This window comes from Mobula hypostoma, chromosome X2 (assembly GCF_963921235.1).
Source record: "Mobula hypostoma chromosome X2, sMobHyp1.1, whole genome shotgun sequence".
Taxonomy (NCBI): domain Eukaryota; kingdom Metazoa; phylum Chordata; class Chondrichthyes; order Myliobatiformes; family Myliobatidae; genus Mobula; species Mobula hypostoma.
Window position 1 is genome coordinate 16,267,316 of NC_086129.1, and position 24,301 is coordinate 16,291,616.

Below are 24,301 nucleotides of genomic sequence, written 5' to 3' on the forward strand. Positions count from 1 at the left end.
AAAAAAGTGGAGAAGAGAGAAGAGAGAGGAGTGAGAGAATGACAAAACATTTTTATGTACAAAAGTAACATAAAAGACTGAGTGACTTACAAAAGCATTGTGAAAGTTCCTTGACGTGCCCTGGATAAGAATCAACAATCAAACCAAATAAATCAGCTTGATACTGGAGAATTGACTACTGCCGTGGACAGGATTCAACACGAAAGCAAGATGAATGCCAAGTCTAGTATTACTAATTTTTGGTACACACAATGCACACATTCTAAATGGTAACAAAAAAGACTTGGTGCAATTGATTTACCATAATTGAAATTGAAGACATACAGTAATCTGACACAGCACAGTGAACAGGAAACAGTTTCATCCAAACAAAATATAGAAGATAACGTTTGAAGTCTGTATGCTTTGACTCGTTATATACCTTGGACATTTAAAAACTGGATGATACTACTAAAAATGCATTAAATTTTACATTTTCTGTCTGGTAATCTAACTGAAGCCAAATGACGGGAATGAGTTCTGGTTATTATACACAGTATCTGCTAACTGAAATAGCTCCATGTCCCCAATATTAAACTCAAATAGTGTGCATTAACAGTGAAAATACAGTAACTGAAACCATGATTATTCCCCTGAAGTAACCTGCACTGCTTCACCTGGAAACAAGCACACAGGTAAAATTATATTTTCATGGTTAATCCTTAGATGTTACAAACTTGTAATTTTAATAGTCAAACAATTAGTAATGAATCAGGTACACAGCCTGACTGATTAACTTCACGCCAAAAAAAAATCGGCTTTATTAAATGAAAGATAAGAAGGCACATTGAGTCATTGCTGATACTAACACTTCATCTGATCATCGACTATAGCTCAGCATTTAATACCATCATTCCCACAATCCTGATTGAGAAGTTGCAGAATCTGGTCCTCTGTACCTCCCTCTGCAATTGGATCCTTGACTTCCTAACCGGAAGACCACAATCTGTGCGGATTGGTGATAACATCTCCACTTCGCTGACAATCATCACTGGCGCACCTCAGGAGTGTGTGCTCAGCCCAGTGCTCTACTCCCTGTATACACATGACTGTGTGGCTAGGCATAGCTCAAATACCATCTACAAATTTGCTGACGATACAACCATTGTTGGTAGAATCTCAGGTAGTGACGAGAGGGCGTACAGGAGTGAGATAATGCAACTACTGGAGTGGTGTCACAGCAACAACCTGGCACTCAATGTCAGTAAGACGAAAGAGCTGAGTGTGGACTTCCAGAAGAGTAAGACAAAGGAGCACATACCAATCCTCATAAAGGGATCAGAAGTGGCGAGATTGAGCAGTTTCAAGTTCCTGGGTGTCACGATCTCTGAGGATCTAACCTGGTCCCAACGTATTGATATAGTCATAAAGAAGGCAAGGCAGCGGTTATACTTTATTAGGAGTTTGAAGAGATTTGGCATGTCAACAAATACACTCAAAAACTTCTATAGTTGTACCGTGGAGAGCATTCTGACAGGCTGCATCACTGTCTGGTATGGAGGGGCTACTGCACAGGACTGAAAGCAGCTGCAGAAGGTTGTAAATCTAGTCTGCTCCATCTTGGGCACGTACTAGCCTACAAAGTTACAAAGTACCCAGGACATCTTCAGGGAGCGGTGTCTCAGAAAGGCAGCGTTCATTATTAAGGACCTCCAGCACCCAGGGCATGCCCTTTTCTCACTGTTACCATCAGGTAGGAGATACAGAAGCTTGAAGGCACACACTCAGTGATTCAGGAACAGCTTCTTCCCCTCTGCCATCCGATTCCTAAATGGACACTGAATCTTTGGACATTACTTCACTTTTTTTTTGAATATACAGTATTTCTGTTTTTGCATTTTTTAAAATCTGTTCAATATATGTAATTGACTTACTTGTTTATTTATTATTACTTTTTATTTTATTATGTTTTTTTCTCTGCTAGATTATGTATTGCATTGAACTGCTGCTGCTAAGTTAACAAATTTCACGTCACATGCCGGTGATGATAAACCTGATTCTGATTCATCTTCCAAGTTCCATTAGGATTCAGAACAATCAGTACTCACTCGTGGTGGATCTGTCTGCAGTGCAGATAGATAATTCTCTAAAGCAATACGTCTACGATCATTCAGCAGAGCCTCAACACGAGCAAGATGAGTTTCAACCAACTGTAGCTTCTCGGTGGCTGCTTCTTCCTCCACAGCTGCAACCATGTTCTGGAAATGCTGAGTAAAAAGGGGTAATCACCATACTGCAGAGCGCATCCCCTTACCAAAGAGCTAATCACCTCCACACAAAATATTCAGGCACAAACATTCAATACAAACCCAAAAGTAGGTAGAACATATCCATGGGAGAAGGGGCACAATCACCATCTCTCATTGATATTTTAATAATTAAATGACCACATAACCTGTAACTCAGTGGCAGCAGCTACAGTTCAGAATCATAAATAATTGGATTTGAAAGTGACTTGACAGGTTAAACCATCGATCCACGCTAATATGCCAAATGCATTTATGAGAAACTGCTGCATAGTTAGAGGTTCAGAGTTTCAGCTAATGTGTTGAACAGGAGCATCAACTGCTCTTGCAGCTGGCACAGAGTGGACTTGGGAGTACTGATTGCATGAAGTCACATTGTTTTAGGTTAAGTATTAATTAGCTCAGTTCAGACTGAACACCACTTCTAAAAGATGCTATTACTCGTTAAGATGCTGAAGGCCTGAAGAAATCTAGTAATTCCTTAGACACTACCTCTGCTAGATAGTAAGAGAACCAACAATCAAAGTAAAGTTTTTCATTGAACCTCTTCACCAAAAGTTGTGAATCAGTGAGATACTTTAATCCACAGTGGTAGCACATTACTACAATCTATCCTTACGATCCAGCTTATCCCTTACTCTAAAAAGACCATTGAACAGAAGTATAGAAGGCCACAAAGCAGCAGGCAAAAAGTACCTAAAAATGAGTTGATAATATGGTTAAGCTAATAAATGCATTCTAAACAGCAGAAGCAGTTTGCTAAAGATGAGCTCAGACAATCCAACATTTCACTAAATACCAATCATATAGCCAATACAAATGAAATTGATGGGAATAAACAAAAACTCTTCATGAACGAGTCATAACCAGCAACAAGGAAGATGGTGAAAGTCGTGGTTGTTGGGGACACAGCCCCAGAACAATTCTGCTAGCATTTCTCAAGGCATTGTCCAAGGTTCCACAAGAAAATAAGAACTAAGAACAGGGAGGGGGCCATTTGGGGCCACAAGACTATTCTACCATTCAATAAGACCATGGCCAATCCAACTTTGCATGACCACTTTCCTACCCTAACTCTGTAATACTCAATTCCCTTACTGATTAAAAACCTAAGTCAGCTTCAAATATATCCAAGGAATCAGTCTCGGCACTTTTCTGTGCAAACAATTCCAAAGATACTCATCTTTTGGAGAAAAATTATCCTCATGTCTGTCTTAAATGAGAACCCCTTAAACAATCTTTTAGCTTTCATCACGTTAAGTTCCCGAAGAATTAACCTGCTTAATCATTGAAATTTCCTCCATCCAAGTGGGGATGTGTGATGAACACTGAAGAGCATCACTTTTGATAAATTGGCCCAAGTCAACATTCAAAGTTGCAATAATCAAAACATAACTCCCTGAAATTCACAAACACAAAACTCTCATTTAAAATGATATGATGGACTCACAGAAATTCTTATTTTGGAGAGGAAGAACAACATGGGAGTATGAAGTAAAATGTAAGCAGTGTGCCAAATACTTCCAAGGAGATTGGTAGAATTGTAAATTATCTCAACTTCCACACAAACAAAAACAGAACATGAACCCAAGCTTCTAACAAAGTTCACGCATTCATACCTGAACCAACATCTGTCTCTGAGCCTTTGGCAGATTCCTTGCTTTCCGCTCTGCTTCTTCCCACTGTTCTCTAACCTAGTTTTGGGAGTAAAGGAAATTCAAAGTAACTTGCCCATCAAGAGTATACAAAAAAATTCAGTCATCCAAATTAATTATTTCAAAATCTCCTTCAGTGATCAATATGAAAGCCAGACTACGTTCAAGATAGTTATGGCAAGTTGTTTCCTCTGTAATAAATGTATTCCCACAATATTTTGGGATAGGCACTATCATAATTTTAATTCAACCCAGATAAAGAACCAATAATATTATTTTTGTGTCAGGATAGCATGATTCTTAAAGGTAGTTTGGAAATACAAGATTCTCCCTCCAGGCAATGAGGGCTGCTGGCTTTGGAGTGCTGCTGAGTTAGTGCAATGTATCCTACAGATGTTACATACTACAGCTATATTGCACCAGTGGTGGAGGCAGTGAATGTTTGTTACTTCTTGTGGTTTAGAAGCTGCATTCATCCAGGTAGCTGAGACTTATGTCTTGCTGATTACAAAAAAAATCTGAAAGATACATCATGGGAAGAGGCCATGTGGCCAGTTCAAGTATTTATCCACTCCCCTCTTGAACACTATAAACAAACCTGTTTTCAAAACTTATTTTTGGCAGTACATTCCCCAATTGTAATAACTTAAGTGCATAAAATGTTGAACTTTCTGTCAATAGCAACCGTTTTTTGACAACAGAGACTCTAAATGCCTCGATTAGAACCCCTGTCAACCCCTCAAAGGGTGTTGCTCTGGATTTCCAGAATCTCTTGCACTTATAACCTTAATTTTTCACAGTCTGTCTGTTCAGCTTTAGTCTCTCATCCCGAGTAACAATCTGGAAAATCTGTTTTGCACACTCCAGTGGCCTTCTTTCTTTCTTGTAACACACTGCACAGAATTGGACAGAAAACTGTCAACAGACTATCAGAAGCCTTAGAAACAAGACCATTAGACCATAAAATATAGGAGCAGAAATAGGCCATTTGGCCCATCAAGTCTGCTCCACCATTTCATCGTGGCTGATCCAATTTTCCCTCTCAACCCAAATCTCCTGTCTTCTCCTCAGCCCTTCATACCCTGACCAATCAAGAACCTATCAACCTCCGCCTTACATATACCCTACGACCTGGCCTCCACAGCCACCTGCACAATAAATTCCACAGATTCACCACAACCTGGCTAAAGAAATTCCTCCTCATCTCTGTTCTAAAAGGACACCTCTCTATTCTAAGGCCGTGTCCTGTGGTCCCCCACCAGAAGAAATGTCCTCTCCACATTCATTCTTAACATTCCATTTGCCTTTCTCACCACAGACTCAACCTGCAAATTAACCTTTAGGGAATCCTGCAGAAGGACTCCCAAGTCCCTTTGCACCTCTAATTTTTGAATTTTCCCCTGGTTTAGAGAACAGCTTGCCCTTTTATTTGTTCTACAAAGTGCATTACCATAAACTTCTTGATACTGTATTCCATCTGCCACTTCTTTGCCCATTCTCCTAATCTGTCTAAGTTGGGGGAGGGAGATTTCTTGAAGAGTGGAGTGATAGTTGAGATTTTCCAGTCTTCTGGAAACATTCCAGAATCTAGTGATTTTTGAAAGATCATTACCAATGCCTCCAACAATCTCTTCAGCCACCGCTTTCAGAACTCTGCGTTGTACACCATCTGGTCCAGTTGACTTACCCACCTTCAGACCTTTCAGTTTCCCTAAGAACCCTCTCTCTAGTAATGGTAACTTCACAGACCTCATGACTCCTGACACCAAGAACTTTCACCATTCTGCTAGTGTCTTCAACAATGAAGAATGATGCAAAATATTTATTCAGTTCATCCATGATTTCTTTGACCCCATAATTACCTCTCCAGCATCGTTTTCCAGCGGTCTGATATCCACTCTCACAACTCTTTTACACTTCATGTATCTGGAGAAACTTCTGGTATCCTCTTTATTATTGGCCAGCTAGTTTCTTATTCCATCTTTTCCTTCTTAATGACTATTTTTGGTTGCCTTCTGTTGGTATTTAAAAGCTTCCCAATCCTCTAACTTCCCACTAATTTTTGCTCCATTATATGCCCTCTCTTCAGCTTTTATGTTGGCTTTGACTTCTCTTGTTAGCCATGATTGTGTCATCTTGCCTTTAGGATACTTCCTCTTTGGGTGTATACATCCAGTGTCTTCCAAATTACTTCCAGAAATTCCAGCCATTGCGACTCTGCCATCATCCCTGCCATTGTTCTTTCCCAACCAACTCCTCTCTCATGCCTCTGTAATTCCTTTTACTCCACTGTAATACTGATACATCTGACTTTAGCTTCTCCTCAAATTTCAGGGTTAATTTGATCATATTATGATCACTTTTCCCCAAGGGCTCCTTTACCTGAAGCTCTCTAATCAATTCCGGTTCATTGCATAACACCCAGTCCTGAATAGCTGATCCCCTAGTGGGATCAACCACGAGCTGCTTTAAAAAGCCACCTCGTAGGCATTCTAGAAATTCCCTCTCTTGGAATCCAGCATCAATCTAATTTTCCCAATTTACCTGCATATTGAAATCCCCTATGACTATTGTAACACTGCCCTTTTGGCATGCATTTTCTATCTCCCATTATAACTTGTAGACCACATCCCTACTACTGTTTGAGGGTCTGTCTACAATTCCCATTAGGGTCTTCTTACCCTTGCAGTTCCTTAGCTCTATCCACAGCGATTCAACACCTTCTGACCCTATGTCATCTCTTTCTAATGATTTGATTTCATTTTTTACCAACAGAGCAATGCCACCCCTTTTGCCTTCCTTCTTGTCCTTTCAATATAATGTGTATCCTTGGATATTAAGCTCCCAGCTATAATCCGCTTTCAGGCGTGATTCAGTAATACCTACATCATACATGCCAATCTGTAACTGAGCTACAGCTCGGGACATCGGAGTTCAATTCCAACACCATGTGTGAGAAGTTTGTGCCTCCTTCCCCTGAAGCATGTGGGTATCCCCCAGGTGCTCTTGTTTCCTTCCACATTCCAAAAACGTAACAGAGGAGGGAGGGAACATCGACTCAGACCACGAGAGGCCTGCATCAGGCATTTTCATGCCTTACAAGGCGCAGATTGGAAGTCTGTGTGGGACGCCACTCCTCGCACAGACACTAGAGCAATGTGTGGTTAAGTGCCTTGCTCAAGGACACAAACACACTGCCACAGCTGAGGCCCGAACTAGCCACCTTTAGAACGCTTTAACCACTTGGCCACGTGTCCAACTAAAACCTAACAGTTGGTAGATTACTCGGTCATTGCAAATTATCCTGTGATTAGACTCGGGTTAAATGGGTGGGTTGCCGGGCGGTGTGGCTCACTGAGCCGGAAGGGCTTGTTTCACACTGTATCTCTCTAAACAAGTCTGTCCACTGCAGCTCAGGGGTCAGGGCTTCACATTAAAAGTTATGCTACAAGTATTGTCACAGATTTTGAACATTGCAGAAGCAGACACAGATATAATCAACCTGGATACCTATTTTAAATGTCATCAGAGGCCATCTGGGGTCTCTGTTCTGTAATTTTGCTTGAAGATTAAGTGTAATTCCCAAGTTATCAACTCCCAATTATTTAGAGCATTGTTTATGGAAAATTTAACTGAAATGAAGTCAGCTGCAGCATACTGCCATGGTATCATATTTGTTTGAAACAACAGGAAGTGGTAATTACAAGATTTTCAGTCTCAGGTTCACGGATGAATTTCCCTTCAAAAGTGAAAAAAGTGATTTTACAATATGTGTTAGTTAAGCCCATCACCCCTACTGAGGGATAGGCCACCAACAGCAGCTACAGAGTATACAGTATGTATACCATTACCTTATCCATACGATCACGGTGTCGGACCTCCAATTGCTGTTTAGCCTTTGCGAAACGTGTGTGTTCATTTGCATCTGCAGGTGTCTCAAAATAAACATCTGCATCATCTGTTGGGTGAGGTGTTGAAAGAACTACAAGACAGAAGACGAGTCAAACTCAGTTACCTTAGGGTTGCATGCTGGAGACCTTTGATTTCACAACATACACAAATTACTTCTGCAATGTTAAACACAATTCCCTTGGTTTCTTTTGCACCATGATTTTGTTGCATATATTACCTATAAATTTCCATACATCAACGCTTCTAAACAAGGTGCGTCACTGAATTTATTAAATCAATGGCATTTGAAATTCTACAGTTTTGGAAATGTCGAAGAAAAAAGTAAGTTTGTTAACACTGACTCAAAGTGAACCTGGCACATATCAAGAGGTTATCAAGACTAATGAATTTGCAGAAACAATCAGAAAGCTGTGGTAAAAATGACACTCTATTTAATGCATAAAAATTATCCTACAGGTTTTCATTTCCACCTTTTTTTGGAAAGTAAGCTACATTCATCTAAGCACAGAGATCGTGGTATCAAGAATAGACAACGTCTTATTCTTACTATTGAGACTACACCCTCACCTAATTAGATTTTGGGTGATAAAGATGTAAGGGAGGCAGTGTATATATGTACTTATGTCTGGTCAGTGTCCTTCACTCAGAAAATATAGCTCAGCTGTCCACTCTCTCCCCACTGCTGAAGCCCTCCAGGCAACATCCTGGTTAATTTCCCCTACATTCTCTCCAGCACAACTACATCCTTCGTACAGTGTGGTGATCAGAACTTCATATAATATTCCAAAGTTCCTAATCAGACAACATCTACAGCCCAACTTTCAATCTTCTCAGTTACCTCAATTAAATCCTTAAGGCAGGGTTTCACTCACAAAATGCCACATAATAAATTAACAGTTATTCACATTCCCTCTCCTCCATCTTCAATTTCAGCAACCATAGCAAAAAAGTGACACCTAAAATCATGAGACCAACAGCATCATCACTGGTAGAAACTGGGCAATAACCTTTCGAGGACACAAAAGAATAATCAAACAATAATCAATTCCAGACTGCAACCTGAAGTACCAAGATGAGTTGCCCCAGATGCTCGTTCGAAAGTATATTGATGGAAGAAATGAAGTTAACACAATGGCACTGGTTTTACACGTGGAGTATTTCGTAATGGTTTCAAGTTATCACCAAATGAGTTGTATATATGATTGTACGTGAAACACATGGTTATGAAGCCTCAAAGGATACTCTTTGTGAATTCATAAGTCAGCTGTAATGCAAATTCTTCATTATTGGAGCTTGTAATTTTCAGGTGAAACTCCAAAATACTTTAATACTTCTGTCCGGTCTACTTGTCACAATTTTTCTTAATGCTTTTGTCATCTAAAGGACATGTTAATGTTTCTGGACTGCTTAGCGGAACAAGACTCATATCAATGTCCTTGGGTAATTTGGCCTGTCCCCTAAAACCCTCACTAACTTTTATAGATGCACCGTAAACAGCATTCTTCGAGGGTGCATCACAACCTGGTATGGAAGTTGTCCTGTCCAAGACCGAAAGAAACTGCAGAAGATCGTGAACATCACACAAACCAACTTTCCGTCCTTGGACTCACTTTACACCGCACGATGTTGGAGCAGTGCTGCCAGGATAATCAAGGACACGACCCACCCAGCCAACACACCTTTCGTCCCTCTTCCCTCCAGGAGAAGGATCAGGAGCTTGAAGACTCATACGGCCAGATTTGGGAACAGCTTCTTTCCAACTGTGATAAGACTGCTGAACGGATCCTGACCCGGATCTGGGATGTACCCTCCAAATATCCGGACCTGCCTCTAGGTTTTTTTGCACAAACCTTACTTTCCCTTTTCTATTTATGATTTATAATTTAAATTTTTAATATTTATTATTGATTTGTACTCCAGGGAGCGTGAAGTGCAGGATCAAATATCGCTGTGATGATTGTACGCTCTCGTATCAATTGTTTGGCGACAATAAAGTAAAGTAAGTAATGTAAACCTCATTCTATCAGACAGTAACCAACTGCTCCAAAGGGATAACAACACAACTTGAAATGAATTCAACACTGGAAGTTAATAGCAGTGAGAAAAATAACTTGATGGTACCCATGCTGGTGGACAAATTGAGCACATTTCTTCCTGATTAAGTTTAAACACCAATGAGGCATCGTGGCACAGCAAAGTCCAACTATAGTCTATTGTGGGCAACAGATGTCAGGTATGTTCATTCAAGTGTCAATCTTAATGGGGAGTCTTTCTTGGGGCTCAAACTACAATTGTGGCAATTGGGTCCAATGTACAGGCAGAGATAGAAACCATAGAAAAACTACAGCACAGAAACAGGCCTTTTGGCCCTTCTCGGCTGTGCCGAACCATTTTCTGCCTAGTCCCACTGACCTGCACACGGACCATATCCCTCCATAAACCTCCCATCCACGTATCTGTCCAATTTATTCTAAAATGTTAAAAAAGAACCCACATTTACCACCTCATCTGGCAGCTCATTCCACACTCCCACCACTCTCTGTGTGAAGAAGCCCCCACTAATGTTCCCTTTAAACTTTCCCCCCTTCACCCTTAATCCATGTCCTCTGGTTTTTTTCTCCCCTTGCCTCAGTGGAAAAAGCCTGCTTGCATTCACTCTATCTATACCCATCATAATTTTATATACCTCTATCAAATCTTCCCTCATTCTTCTACGCTCCAGGGAATAAAGTCCTAACCTATTCAACCTTTCTCTGTAACTGAGTTTCTCAAGTCCCGGCAACATCCTTGTAAACCTTCTCTGCACTCTTTCAACCTTATTTATATCCTTCCTGTAATTTGGTGACCAAAACTGAACACAATACTCCAGATTCGGCCTCACCAATGCCTTATACAACCTCATCGTAACATTCCAGCTCTTATACTCAATACTTTGATTAATAAAGGCCAATGTACCAAAAGCTCTCTTTACGACCCTATCTACCTGTGACGTCACTTTTAGGGGATTTTGTATCTGTATTCCCAGATCCTCCTGTTCTACTGCACTCCTCACTGCTTTACCATTAACCCTGTATGTTCTACCTTGGTTTGTCCTTCCAAAGTGAAATACCTCACACTTGTCTGTATTAAACTCCATTTGCCATCTTTCAGCCCATTTTTCCAGCTGGTCCAAGTCCCTCTGCAAGCTTTGAAAACCTTCCTCACTGTCCACTACACCTCCAATCTTTGTATCATCAGCAAATTTGCTGATCCAATTTACCACATTATCATCCAGATCATTGATATAGATGATAAATAACAATGGACCCAGCACTGATCCCTGTGGCACAGCACTAGTCACAGGCCTCCACTCTGAGAAGCAATTCTCTACTACCACTCTTTGGCTTCTTCCATTGAGCCAATGTCTAATCCAATTTACCACCTCTCCATGTAAACCAAGCGACTGAATTTTCCTAAATAACCTCCCATGCGGGACCCTGTAAAAGGCCTTACTGAAGTCCATGTAGACAACATCCACTGTCTTCCCTTCATCCACTTTCCTAGTAACCTCCTCGAAAAACTCCAATAGATTGGTCAAACATGACCTATCACGCACAAAGCCATGTTGACTCTCCCTAATAAGTCCCTGTCTATCCAAATGCTTGTAGATTCTGTCTCTTAGTACTCCCTCCAATAACTTACCCACTACCGACGTCAAACTAACCGGCCTATAATTTCCCGGATTACTTTTCGATCCTTTTTTAAACAACGGAACAACATGAGCCATTCTCCAATCCTCCGGCACCTCACCTGTAGACACCGACGTTTTAAATATATCTGCCAGAGCCCCTGCAATTTCAACACTAGTCTCCTTCAAGGTCTGAGGGAATACCCTGTCAGGTCCTGGGGATTTATCCACTTTAATTTGCCTCAAGATAGCAAGCACCTCTTCCTTTTCAATCTATACAGTTTCTATGATCTCACTACTTGTTTCCCTTAATTCCATAGACTTCATGCCAGTTTCCTTAGTAAATACAGACGCAAAAAAACCATTTAAGATCTCCCCCACTTCTTTTGGTTCTGCACATAGCCAACCACTCTGATCTTCAAGAGGACCAATTTTATCCCTTACAATCCTTTTACTCTTACTATACCTGTAAATAATAAAATAATAAAAGTAGATAAATAATAAGACTCAGAATGAAAAATATTGACAAATTACTTATCAAAATTAATGCAGGCAGGGGAAGCTCCTTGCAGAGTTCAGCAACAGAGTGCAGGCATTCTGGATTAAGATTGTAATAAATTGAATGGTTGTTACTCTAATTCCTATACATGTTGAGAGTGGTATACATGCTGAAAAGCCAGCAAGTCTGAGAAGTTTCATGCGTAACCTAGGTGATTTCAGACTTTTCACCAAATGTACTCTGGTGCTTCATTCAATAATTGACCTGACACAGGTGTAAACAACTGCAGATACAACCTTAAAGGATATTATCGTTTTCATGGCTTTCTTCTCTATCAAATAACTGCATCAAGTTACTGTCACAGCCAAAAAAAGCTCACCAATGCCTTTACTTCCTCAGGACGCTAAAGAAACGTGGCATGCCTCCGTTGACTCTTACCAATTTTTAATCGGTACTTCATCGAGAGCATAATGTATAATGGCTAGGTATAGCAACTATTCTGCACATGACTGCAAGAAACTGCAGAGAAATGTGGACACAGCTCAGCACATTACAGGAACCAGCCTCCCCTCCATGAACTCTGCTTGTACTTGCTGCCTCAGTAAATGAACCAGCATAATCAGATTCCACCCACCCCAGATTCTCTCTTTTCCCTTCTCCCATCGGGCAAAAGATCTAAAAGCCTGAAAGCATTTATCACTAGCCCCAAGGGCAGTTTCTACCCCACTGTTGAGACTCTTCAATAGACGTCTTGTAGGATATGATGGACTCTTGGCCTCACAATCTACCTCGCTATCTTGCACCATATTGTTTACCTGTACTACACCTCCTCTGCAGCTGTTACACTGTATTCTGCATTGTTATTGTTATACCTGATTTCTACCTCAATCCACAGTGTTATGATTTGATCTGTTTAAACAGTATGCAAAATAAGCTTTTCATTGTATTCTTCTTCCAGTTTAAGATGGTGCCGGTGAATCACAGCAACGATGAGCTGATAGCAAACAAAACAAACGTAACTATAAATTCCTGCATTAATTACACGTTGTTCGGACACGATCATGGCGATCAATAGCCTGCAACTTCCCTTTCCGAATCAAGCTTTTGAACCGCCTACACGACTTGGCATTTTTGCAGAGTAAAGTCTTCTAGGTGCAGGACAGTTGTGGCGTGGCATGGCATAGCATGTACAGGCTGAATCAAGGTGATAGGGCCTGGGCTCGAGAGCAGGGAATGAGCCAAGATTTGGCCATTGCTGGAACGAACTTGGAGGTGATTTGAGTGGCAGAACCAAGGTGAGGCAGAGTCAAAATGGCGGGGCCCGGGTCTGGACCCGAGAGCATGAAAGGACCCGAGGTTTGACCAACTTAAGCGTTGGGTCGAATTGGAAAGATTGGTGATGGGCTGAATTGAGGTGGCAGGGTCCAAGCCCTTGAGTGTATCAAAGTGAGTGTGTGAGTCTGAGAACAAAGACTGACCCGAGGTTTGGCTGATTTAAGCGCTGAGCCAGATTGAAAAGGTCAGGGTATCCGGGCTGGAGGCAAGGGGCGGGCTGGTTCAGCTCGCTGCTCCGCAAGGTTTACTTGTCTCTGCACTGAACCGTAGCTGCAGCCTGCAACTAATGGGTTCCTGGATCGGCTGCAGTGATGACTGGCTTCGTGACTATGAACTCACTTTCATGAACTTCAGTTCTGAATGTTATTTGCTTACTTCTATTGTTTGCACAATTTGCTCTTTTTCTGCACTTGGATGTCTGATGGTCTTTTTTTTAAATGGGTTCCATCGGGTTTCTTTGTTTTGCCTGTAAGGAGAGGAATCTCAAGGTTGTACAATGTGGACATACTTTGATAATAAATGTACTTTGAACTTTTTAAGCTCTTAACTTTGATACATGTGGCAATAATAAACCAAAACGATATATATAGCGAGTTACAAGGAAGTAAAATCTTCGATTGAACGTAAAAAAGATTTTGCAAGATAATATCAGCATTTCACTATGTAACTTTCAACATTCTTCCATGTAACTAACAACAACTTCAAAATTTCCACAAACACTACAAACACATTTTTCCCAGCAGACAGGTTGGTTTTCCCACAGAGAATTTTGGAAAGTGCAGGGGTCTGAGACTATAGACTTTTGTGTATGAAAGGAGGAGGGTCGTGGCTTCTCTCAGTTATCTCTCAGACCTTTAGTTAGTGTGAAATTGATGTTAGTCAGGTAGGTTTACAGCCCAGGTACTTTTAAGTAAAATACTTTCCAAATTAAGAAAGTTGTACAGCTTGCAGCACTCGGGAACTAAGATGACAACATATGCTTCCAGTTTTGCTAGCTTGAGGAGAGAATTTTGGACAAGTGTCAATTGAACCACAAGGCTGAAATCTACACGAATAGCAGGTTTTTGTAGGTGGTCACCTTAAAGAAAGATAAAGGAGGAATGGGTGACCACCAGATCAAGGGAGAGAGGCAAGCAGATAGAGAAACCTTTGAATGCATCTCACTCCAAAATCATTTTGAAAAATGGTGGAGGTAAATACATCTTTGAGTCCATCCTGAGCCAAGATCATAGTATCACAGACTAAACAGAAAATAGTGGTTAAAGATGTTTCCCGAAACTCAAGTCTTCAAAACCAGCAAATGTCCTTGTAAATTTTCTCTGTACTCTTTCAATCTTATTAACACCTATCGTGTAAGTAGGTGACCGCAACTGTCCACAATACTCTAAATTAGGCCTCCCCAACGACTTACATAACTTCAACATAACACCCTAACTCCTGTACTCAATACTCTGATTTATGAAGGCCAATGTGCCAAAGGCTCTCTTCATGATCCTATCTAACCTTTAATGCCACTTTCAAAGAATTGTCGATCTGTATTCCCAGATCTCTCTGTTCCACCACTCTCAATGCCCTACTGTTCCTCGTGTGTGTCCCACCTTCGTTTGTTCTTCCAAATTGCAACACCTCACACTTATCTGCATTAAATTCCATCTGCCATTTTTCAGCCCTTTTTTTTTTTAGCTGGTCCAGTCCTGCAACAAGCTTTCAAGCTTCGAAAGCGGCCAGTGAGTGAGTGGGTCAGTGAAGCAGTGGAGCTTTGAGGCTTTGACCCGAGAGGCTTCGACGAGAAGAGGCGGAGGACAAGCTTGCTCTCAGTTAGTCTTTACAATGTCTACTGAGACGGTGATGTGCCTCTCATGTGAGATGTGGCAGTCTTGGGGGAACGCCCCTCTCCCACAGAGTCACATCTGCCAGAAGTGCATACGGCTGGGCGATCTGGAAGACCATGTAAGGAATCTGGAGCAGCAGCTGGATGACCTTCGACTCATAAGGGAGAATAAGGCAGTCATAGATGAGAGCTACAGGGAGGTAGTCACACCTAGGCTGTCGGAAGCAGGTCGTTGGGTGACAGTTAGAGAGGGGGTATTCTATAGGCGTCCTGGTGGCAGCAGAGATACAGAGGAGCAGATTGGGAGGCAGATTTTGGAAAGGTGCAAAAATAACAGGGTTGTTATCATGGGTGACTTAACTTCCCTAATATTGATTGGCCTCTGATTAGTTCCAAGGGTTTAGATGGGGCGGAGTTTGTTAAGTGTATCCAGGACAGATTCTTGTCACAATATGTGGACAGGCTGACTAGGGGGAATGCCATTTTAGATTTAGATTTAGATGAGGGAATTAAAAGTAACATTAGCAAATTTGCTGATGACTCAAAGCTGGGTGGCAGTGTGAAATGTGAGGAGGATGTTATGAAAATGCAGGGTGACTTGGACAGGCTGGGTGAGTGGGCAGCTGCATGGCAGATGCAGTTTAATGTGGATAAACGTGAGGTTATCCACTTTGGTGGTAAGAACGGGAAAGCAGATTATTATCTAAATGGAGTCAAGTTAGGAAGAGGGGAAGCACAATGAGATCCAGGTGTTCTTGTACATCAGTCACTGAAAGCAAGCATGCAAGTACAGCAGGCAGTGAAGAAAGCTAATGGCATGCTGGCCTTCATAACAAGGGGAATTGAGTATAAGAGCAAAGAGGTCCTTCTGCAGCTGTACAGGGCCCTGGTGAGACCACTCCTGTAGTACTGTGTGCAGTTTTGGTCTCCAAATTTGAGGAAGGACATTCTTGCTATTGAGGGAGTGCAGCGTAGGTTCACAAGGTTAATTCCTGGGCTGGCGGGACTGTCATATGTCGAAAGATTGGAGCGACTGGGGTGGTATACTCTGGAATTTAGAAGGCTGAGAGGGGATCTTATTGAAACATGTAAGATTATTAAGGGATTGGACACGCTGCAGGCAGGAAGCATGTTCCCACTGATGGGTGAGTCCAGAACCAGAGGCCACAGTATAAGAATTAGGGGTAGGCCATTTAGAACGGAGTTGAGGAAAAACTTTTTCACCCAGAGAGTGGTGGATATATGGAATGCTCTGCCCCAGAAGGTTGTGGAGGCCAAGCCTCTGGATGCTTTCAAGAAAGAGATGGATAGAGCTCTTAAAGAGAGCGGAATCAAAGGTTATGGGGATAAGGCAGGAACTGGATACTGATAGTGGATGATCAGCCATGATCACAGTGAATGGTTGTGCTGGCTAGAAGGGCCAAATGGTCTACTCCTGCACCTATTGTCCATTATCTAGTACTAGGTAATGAAGCGGGTCAGGTCACAGATCTCTCAGTGGGTGAGCATCTGGGGGACAGTGACCACCGCTCCCTGGCCCTTGGCATTATCATGGAAAAGGATAGAATCAGAGAGGAAAGTTTTTAGTTGGAGAAGGGCAAATTATGAGGCTATAAGGCTAGAACTTGCGGGTGTGAATTGGGATGATGCTTTTGCAAGGAAATGTACTATGGACATGTGGTCGATGTTTAGAGATCTCTTGCAGGATGTTAGGGATAAATTTGTCCCAGTGAGGAAGATAAAGAATGGTAGGGTGAAGGAACCATGGGTGACAAGTGAGGTGGAAAATCTAGTCAGGTGGAAGAAGGCAGCATACATGAGGTTGAGGAAGCAAGGATCAGATGGGTCTATTGAGGAATATAGGGAAGCAAGAAAGGAGCTTAAGAAGGGGATGAGAAGAGCAAGAAGGGGGCATGAAAATGCCTTGGCGAGTAGGGTAAAGGAAAACCCCAAGGCATTCTTCAATTATGTGAAGAAAAAAAGGATGACAGGAGTGAAGGTAGGACCGATTAGGGATAAAGGTGGGAAGATGTGCCTGGAGGCTGTGTAAGTGAGCGAGGTCCTCAATGAATACTTCCCTTCGGTATTCACCAATGAGAGGGAACTTGATGATGGTGAGTGAAGTTGATGTTCTGGAGCATGTTGATATTAAGAGAGAGGAGGTGTTGGAGGTGTTAAAATACATTAGGACAGATAAGTCCCCAGGCTGCTCCACGAGGCGAGGAAAGAGATTGCTGAGCCTCTGGCTAGGATCTTCATGTCCTCGTTGTCCACGGGAATGGTACCGGAGGATTGGAGGGAGGCGAATATTGTCCCCTTGTTCAAAAAAGGTAGTAGGGATAGTCCAGGTACTTATAGACCAGTGAGCCTTACGTCTGTGGTGGGAAAGCTGTTGGAAAAGATTCTTAGAGATAGGATCTATGGGCATTTAGAGAATCATGGTCTGATCAGGGACAGTCAGCATGGCTTTGTGAAGGGCAGAGCGTGTCTAACAAGCCTGATAAGAGTTCTTTGAAGAGGTGACCAGGCATATCGATGAGGGTAGTGCAGTGGATGTGATCTATATGGATTTTAGTAAGGCATTTGACAAGGTTCCACACGGTAGGCTTATTCAGTAAGTCAGAAGGCATGGGATCCAGGAAAGTTTGGCCAGGTGGATTTCGAATTGGCTTGCCTGCAGAAGGCAGAGGGTGGTGGTGGAGGGAGTACATTCAGATTGGAGGATTGTGAGTGATGTCCCACAAGGGTCTGCTCTGGGACCTCTACTTTTCGTGATTTTTATTAACGATCTGGATGTGGGGGTAGAAGGGTGGGTTGGCAAGTTTGCAGACGACACAAAGGTTGGTGGTGTTGTAGATAGTGTAGAGGATTGTCGAAGATTGCAGAGAGACATTGATAGGATGCAGAAGTGGCAGATGGAGTTCAACCCGGAGAAGTGTGAGGTGGTACACTTTGGAAGGACAAACTCCAAGGCAGAGTACAAAGTAAATGGCAGGATACTTGGTAGTGTGGAGGAGCAGAGGGATGTGGGGGTACATGTCCACAGATCCCTGAAAGTTGCCTCACAGGTGGATAGGATAGTTAAGAAAGCTTATGGGCTGTTAGCTTTCTTAAGTCAAGGGATAGAGTTTAAGAGTCGCGATATAATGATGCAGCTCTATAAAACCCTGGTTAGGCCACACTTGGAGTACTGTGTCCAGTTCTGGTCGCCTCACTATAGGAGGGATGTGGAAGCATTGGAAGGGGTACAGAGGAGATTTACCACGATGCTGTCTGGTTTAGAGAGTATGGATTATGATGAGAGATTAAGGGAGCTAGGGCTTTACTCTTTGGAGAGAAGGAGGATGAGAGAAGACATGATAGAGGTGTACAAGATAATAAGAGCAATAGATAGACTGGATAGCCAGCACCTCTTCCCCAGGGCACCACTGTTCAATACAAGAGGACATGGCTTTAAGGTAAGGGGTGGGAAGTTCAAGGTGGATATTAGAGGATTTTTACTCAGAGAGTGGTTGGTGCGTGGAATGCACTGCCTGAGTCAGTGGTGGAGGCAGATACACTAGTGAAGTTTAAGAGACTACTAGACAGGTATATGGAGGAATTTAAGGTGGGGGCTTATATGGGAGGCAGGGTTTGAGGGTCAGCACAACATTGTGGGCCGAAGGGCCTGTACTGTGCTGTACTATTCTATGTTCATTGTCACTACTCCCCCAATCTGTGTCAACCACAAGTTTGCTGATGTAGATTGCCAATATTCAGTTGCAAGAAAAAGTTAGTGAACCCTTTGCAATTACCTGGTTTTCTGCAATAATTACCCATAAAATGTGGTCTGATCCTCATCTTAGTCACAATAATCAATAAACACAATCTGCCTGGATTGGCTAGTGATGACTGGCTTCATGACTGTGAACTCACTTTCATGAACTAATAACACACAAACAATTGTATTTTTTCATGTCTTTATTGAACACATTATTTAATTATTCACAGTCCAGACTGGAAAAAGTATGTAAATCCTTGTATTTAATAACTGGTAAAACGTCCTTTAGCAGCAGTAACCTCCAAACATTTCCTGTAGCTGCTGATCAGACTTGCACAATGGCGAGGAGGAATTTTAGACCATTCCTCCAAATAAAACTGTTTCAATTCATCAATATTTCTGGGACACCTTGTCTGAACAGCCATCTTCAGGTCATTCCACAGCATCTCAAATGAGGTAAGGTTTGGACTTTGACATGGCCATTCCAAAACACAAATTTTCTTCTTTTTAAACCATTCTGCTGTTGATTTATTCTTGTGTTTCAGATCATTGTCTTGTTGCATCATCCAACTTCTATTAACCTCCAGGAAACATACCGTTACCTTGACATTCTCCTGTAAAATGTCCTGATACAATTTTGAATTCATTGTTCCTTCAACAATTACAAGCTGTGCAGGCACTGAGGCAGCAAAACAGCCCCAAACCATGATATTCTTTCCACCATGCTTCACAGTTGGGATGAGGTTTTGATGTTGGTGTGCAGTGCCCTATTTCCTCCAAACATAGTAATATGCATTTCTGCCAAAGGGTTCAACTTTTGTTCCATCTGTCCACAGAACATTCTTCCACAAGTGTTGTGGAAACATCCAGTTGGTCTTTTGCAAACTTATAGTGTGCAGCAATGTTTTTTTTTTGGAGAGCAGTGGCTTCCACCATGGTGCTCTTCCATGAACACCATTCTTGTTCAGTGTTTTTCTTATAGTGGACACATGAACAGAGACTTTAGCAAGTTCTAGAGATTTCTGCAGGTCTTTTGCTGTTACCCTTGAGTTCTTTTTCACCTCCTTCAGCATTGCACATTTTATTCTTGGACAGATCTTTGCAGGGTGCCCACTCCTAGGGAGAATAGCAACAGTTTCCTCCATTTGTAGACAATTTCTCTTACTGTGGACTGAAGAACACTCAGGTCCTTAGAGATGCTCTTGTAGCCTTTTCCAGCTGCATGCATCTCTACAATTCTTCTAAAGTCCTCTGAAAGTTGTTTTGATCAAGGTATGGTGCACATAAACAGATCTCTCTTGCGAAGAGCACACACACACATTTATTTTTTATATACATTTATATTTGGAGTAGGTGGTGCTGCCTATTGTTATTGATAGTGGTCTGGTGGCAAGAAAGACAAGAATCTAGTCACAGATGGAAGTGTTTACTCCCAGGGTCCAGAGTTTGGTGACAAGTTTACTTGGAATTATAGTATTGAAGGCAGAACTGTAGCCAATAAACAATAATCTCACATAGGTGTCTTTACTGTGCAAATGCTCCAGAGATGAGCATAGAGCACCTGCTGCAAATCTGTTCTGAGGGTAAGCAAATTGCAGTGGGTCAAAGTTGTTTGGAAGGCTTGAGTTAATGTGTGACATGACCAGCCTCTCAAAGCATTTCATGATGGTAGATGTCAAAAAAACAGGACAGTAGCCACGAAGGCACATTACCTTCTTTTTCTTTGGTACTGAAATGGGAAATGGCCTTGAGGGTAAAAGTGTCTTCATATACCTAAATTCTTACTCGTATTCCCAAAACACACTTCAGAAGATGTATTCCACCCAGCAATTAATGATAAAGTGACATGCAGTGCTGCAGATTACTGGAAAGTTTGTGAGGTAGTTTAATTTCTATTGAAGTTATTAAGTGAACAACTTTTTTTATTTCCCCATGAAACCAATAATCTACATATTGTACCATGAGAAAGCCATTGCAACATTTTTATTTTAGCCTTGCTACAATGTAGAGTAAGAATAATAACTTTCAATATAAAACAAATTACCTTTTTCATTATTGACAATATTCTCTTTGTACAAGTTCTCCTCACTGATTGCCTCCTCCCAATCATCATTATATTCATCCTCTTCATCGTAGTCATAATCCTGTTCATCATTGTCCTTCTCCTCCACAACAGGATTTCCTTCTACTTCAGCTGACTCCTCTCTGCTGAACGAGATCAGAATCATTGGAAAAGCATTACAGACATTGGAAAATTACTTCTCTTCACAACCACACACATTTCCCATTTTCCATATTTTACTGTTGGAAACACAGACACCACCTTAATCTAATTCTAAGATCAGCAGTGATGTTCAGACATTGCACAGGAACTTAATTTGGCAATTACCAGTTTATCAGAATTAAGGGTAATTGTCCTTCAAGCTTGATGAATGGACTCTAAGGTACTGAAATTGAGCTGTTGCACATCATTAATTTGCGATTACCTTCCAAACCACATTTTGCCCAACTGTGCATTTCCTCAGCAAAAGCTGTCATCATATCATTCATTTAATAGCTTTTTACAATGAGCTATATTTCCTGAGTTATTTACAGCCTGTTAGACAATTCATCGTTTGCTATATGCCTAAACATGAGCCCGTCACGGCCAGTGTCCCTAGCTCATACACAACATTTATTAAAAAAAGACCAGGAGAACAGGTATTGTTTATGGATTTCAACTAAAGGCAATGATAGCTGCCATTAGGACAGTCATAAAGTGTGGTGCCCATGGTAAGGGACAGTTGTGTTAACCATAGCAAGATCTTGTATGACCACATCAGAAATCAGATAACATTAACCATTTGCCCACTGAAAACTTCCTCAGGGCAGAATCCTTGGACTCCTAGTGTACGGCAAAGATAATTTTATATCAGAATGCATGACAGAAAAAGGCAATTAATTACCTAATATACTAATATTGATCTCAACTTGAGAGTCTCTGTCAGTTTGTGGGTGTGGTCCTGGCAAGAATACATTTTTAAAAACAATTCAAGTGGCTGGTCCCAAAAGCATTCAATGGCACCAAGAAACTGAAATTATGCTTTGTGGGTCCTGGCCTTTGTTTAAAATATTAGGATATAGAATTGTTCAAGTGAACCATTGACTAGATGTTCCACTAAGTGTCAGGTAAGGTAAAGGAGAATCCCAAAAGATTCTATAGCTATATTAAGAGCAAAAGGGTAACAAGAGAGAGAACAGGTCTCTCAAAGATCATTGCAGTTATATGTCTCAGGCTATAGAAGATAAGCTAAGTTGTAAATGAATACTTCTCATCTGTATTTACCATGGAAAACTTTGTGGATGCTTCAGAATTCCAGAAAGAGAACCTTATTGTCCAGAAACATGTTGAAACTTTACAAGAGGTGGTGCTGGTGGCGTTGAGGTGCAGAAAGAGGATAAATTGCTGATCGTGTATCCTCTAATGTTGTGTGCAACAAGAAAAAAACCACTGGCAGAGATTCTTGTAATTTCATTAACAATAGGTGAAGTACCTGAAAACTGGAGGGTGGCTAAGAAGGGCTGCAAGGCATTACAGGCAAGTGAGCAAAATATCAGTGGTGGGAAATTTAATGGAAGGAATTCTGAGACAGGATCTTTCTGCATTTGGATAGGCAAGAACTGATTCCCCGTGCCACTGGCTGCAACACAAGTCCAAAGCATGACCAATCCACCCCCGTGTTTAACACTTGGAGAGGTGTTCTTTTCATGAAATTCTGCACCCTTTTTTCTCCAAATATACCTTTGCTCATTGTGGCCAAAAAGTTCTATTTTAACTTCATCAGTCCACAGGACTTGTTTCCAAAATACATCAGGCTTGTTTAGATGTTCCTTTGCAAACTTCTGATGCTGAATTTCATGGTGAGGACCAGGAAAGGTTTTCTTCTGATGACTCTTCCATGAAGGTCATATTTTGCATGTGTTGCTGCACAGTAGAACAGTGCACCACCACTCCAGAGTCTGCTAAATCTTACTGAAGGTCTTTCGCAGTCAAATGGGGGTTTTGATTTGCCTTTCCAGAAGTCCTACGAGCAGTTCTCTTGGAAAGTTTTCTTGGTCTTCCAGACCTCAACTTGACTTCCACCGTTTCTGTTAACAGCTATTTCTTAATTACATTACGAACTGAGGAAACGGCTACCTGAAAACACTTTGATATCTTCTTATACCCTTCTCCTGCTTTGTGGGCATCATTTATTTTAATTTTCAGAGTACTATGCAGCTGCTTAGAGGAGCCCATGGCTGCTGATTGTTGGAACAAGGTTTGAGGAGTCAGGGTATTTATAAAAGCTTTGAAATTTGCATCACCTGCCCTTTCCTAACGATGATTGTGTACAAGCCATCGGCCTAACAAGCTAATTAAGGTAAAAGTTATCTGAGAGCTCAAATCTCTTGGGGTGCCCAAACTCTTGCATGGTGCTCCTTTCCTTTTTTTTTCATTCTAAAATTGTACAAAACAAAAATAATACACCAATCTTGCTTAAAATGTTGAAAAGAATGTTTCATCTTTAACTTTATGACTTTTGGAGATCAGTTCGTCTTCTACTCACTTAACTATTCACAGTAACAGAAATTTTGACCAGGGTGCCCAAACTTTTGCATGCCACTATAGGTACAGAAGGTGTTAAACAAGCATGGTGCAATTGCAATCACTGGACAGGAGTTGGGACATCATGTTGTAGCTGTACAAGTTATTGGTGGTACTGCATTGGAATACTGTGTGTATTTCTAGTTGCCATACCATAAGGAAGGATGTCATTAAGCCAGAAAAGATACAGAAAACTCTGTTGGGACTGGAGGGCTTGAGTTATAAGGAGAGGCTGGAACTGTTTTCCCTGAAGGCAAGATGGCTGAGGATTGATTTTATAAGTTTATAATATCACAAGAGGCAAAAGATCAAGGGTCACACTCTTCTTCCCAGGGTAGGGGAGTCTAAAACATGAAACTTTAAAGGCGAATTGAGAAAGATTTAAAGAGGACCCAAGTGACAATACTTTTCACACAGAGAGTGATGGGTATATGAAAAGCCATTAGAGGAAGTTGTAGAGTCGAGTACCATTACATTTAAAAGACATCTGTACTCCTATCATGGATAAGAAAGATTTAGAGAAATGCAAGCACATGGGCATGGAAAAGTTGGGCCAAAGGGCCTTTTCAGGTGCTGTGGAACTCTGTAATTAAGGCTTAGAAGACAGTAAGTGACAATTACAGGCAGATTCAGATCAGATTTACTTACACATGTACATCAAAACACATGTCATTTGTGTTAACACCCAACACACCCAAGAATGTGCAGGAGGCAGACTGCAAGTGTCACCACA

At 41.5% G+C, this 24,301-nt stretch overlaps 1 protein-coding gene across 6 annotated transcripts in view; it reads right to left on the minus strand.

Moving 5' to 3' along the window:
* aplp2 (amyloid beta (A4) precursor-like protein 2) overlaps positions 1 to 24,301 on the minus strand; it is a 170,007-nt gene that overhangs the window by 63,856 nt on the left and 81,850 nt on the right. For 4 of the 6 annotated variants that reach the window (XM_063038392.1, XM_063038388.1, XM_063038390.1 and 1 more), the window contains exons 6-9: positions 20,989 to 21,152; positions 7,792 to 7,922; positions 3,905 to 3,979; positions 2,088 to 2,246 (exon numbers count right to left, since the gene is read on the minus strand). In XM_063038392.1, the coding sequence (XP_062894462.1) occupies positions 2,088 to 2,246; positions 3,905 to 3,979; positions 7,792 to 7,922; positions 20,989 to 21,152 (529 nt within the window). The remainder of the gene's footprint in view (positions 1 to 2,087; positions 2,247 to 3,904; positions 3,980 to 7,791; positions 7,923 to 20,988; positions 21,153 to 24,301) is intronic. The other 2 variants (XM_063038387.1, XM_063038391.1) reach the window with 2 other exon arrangements.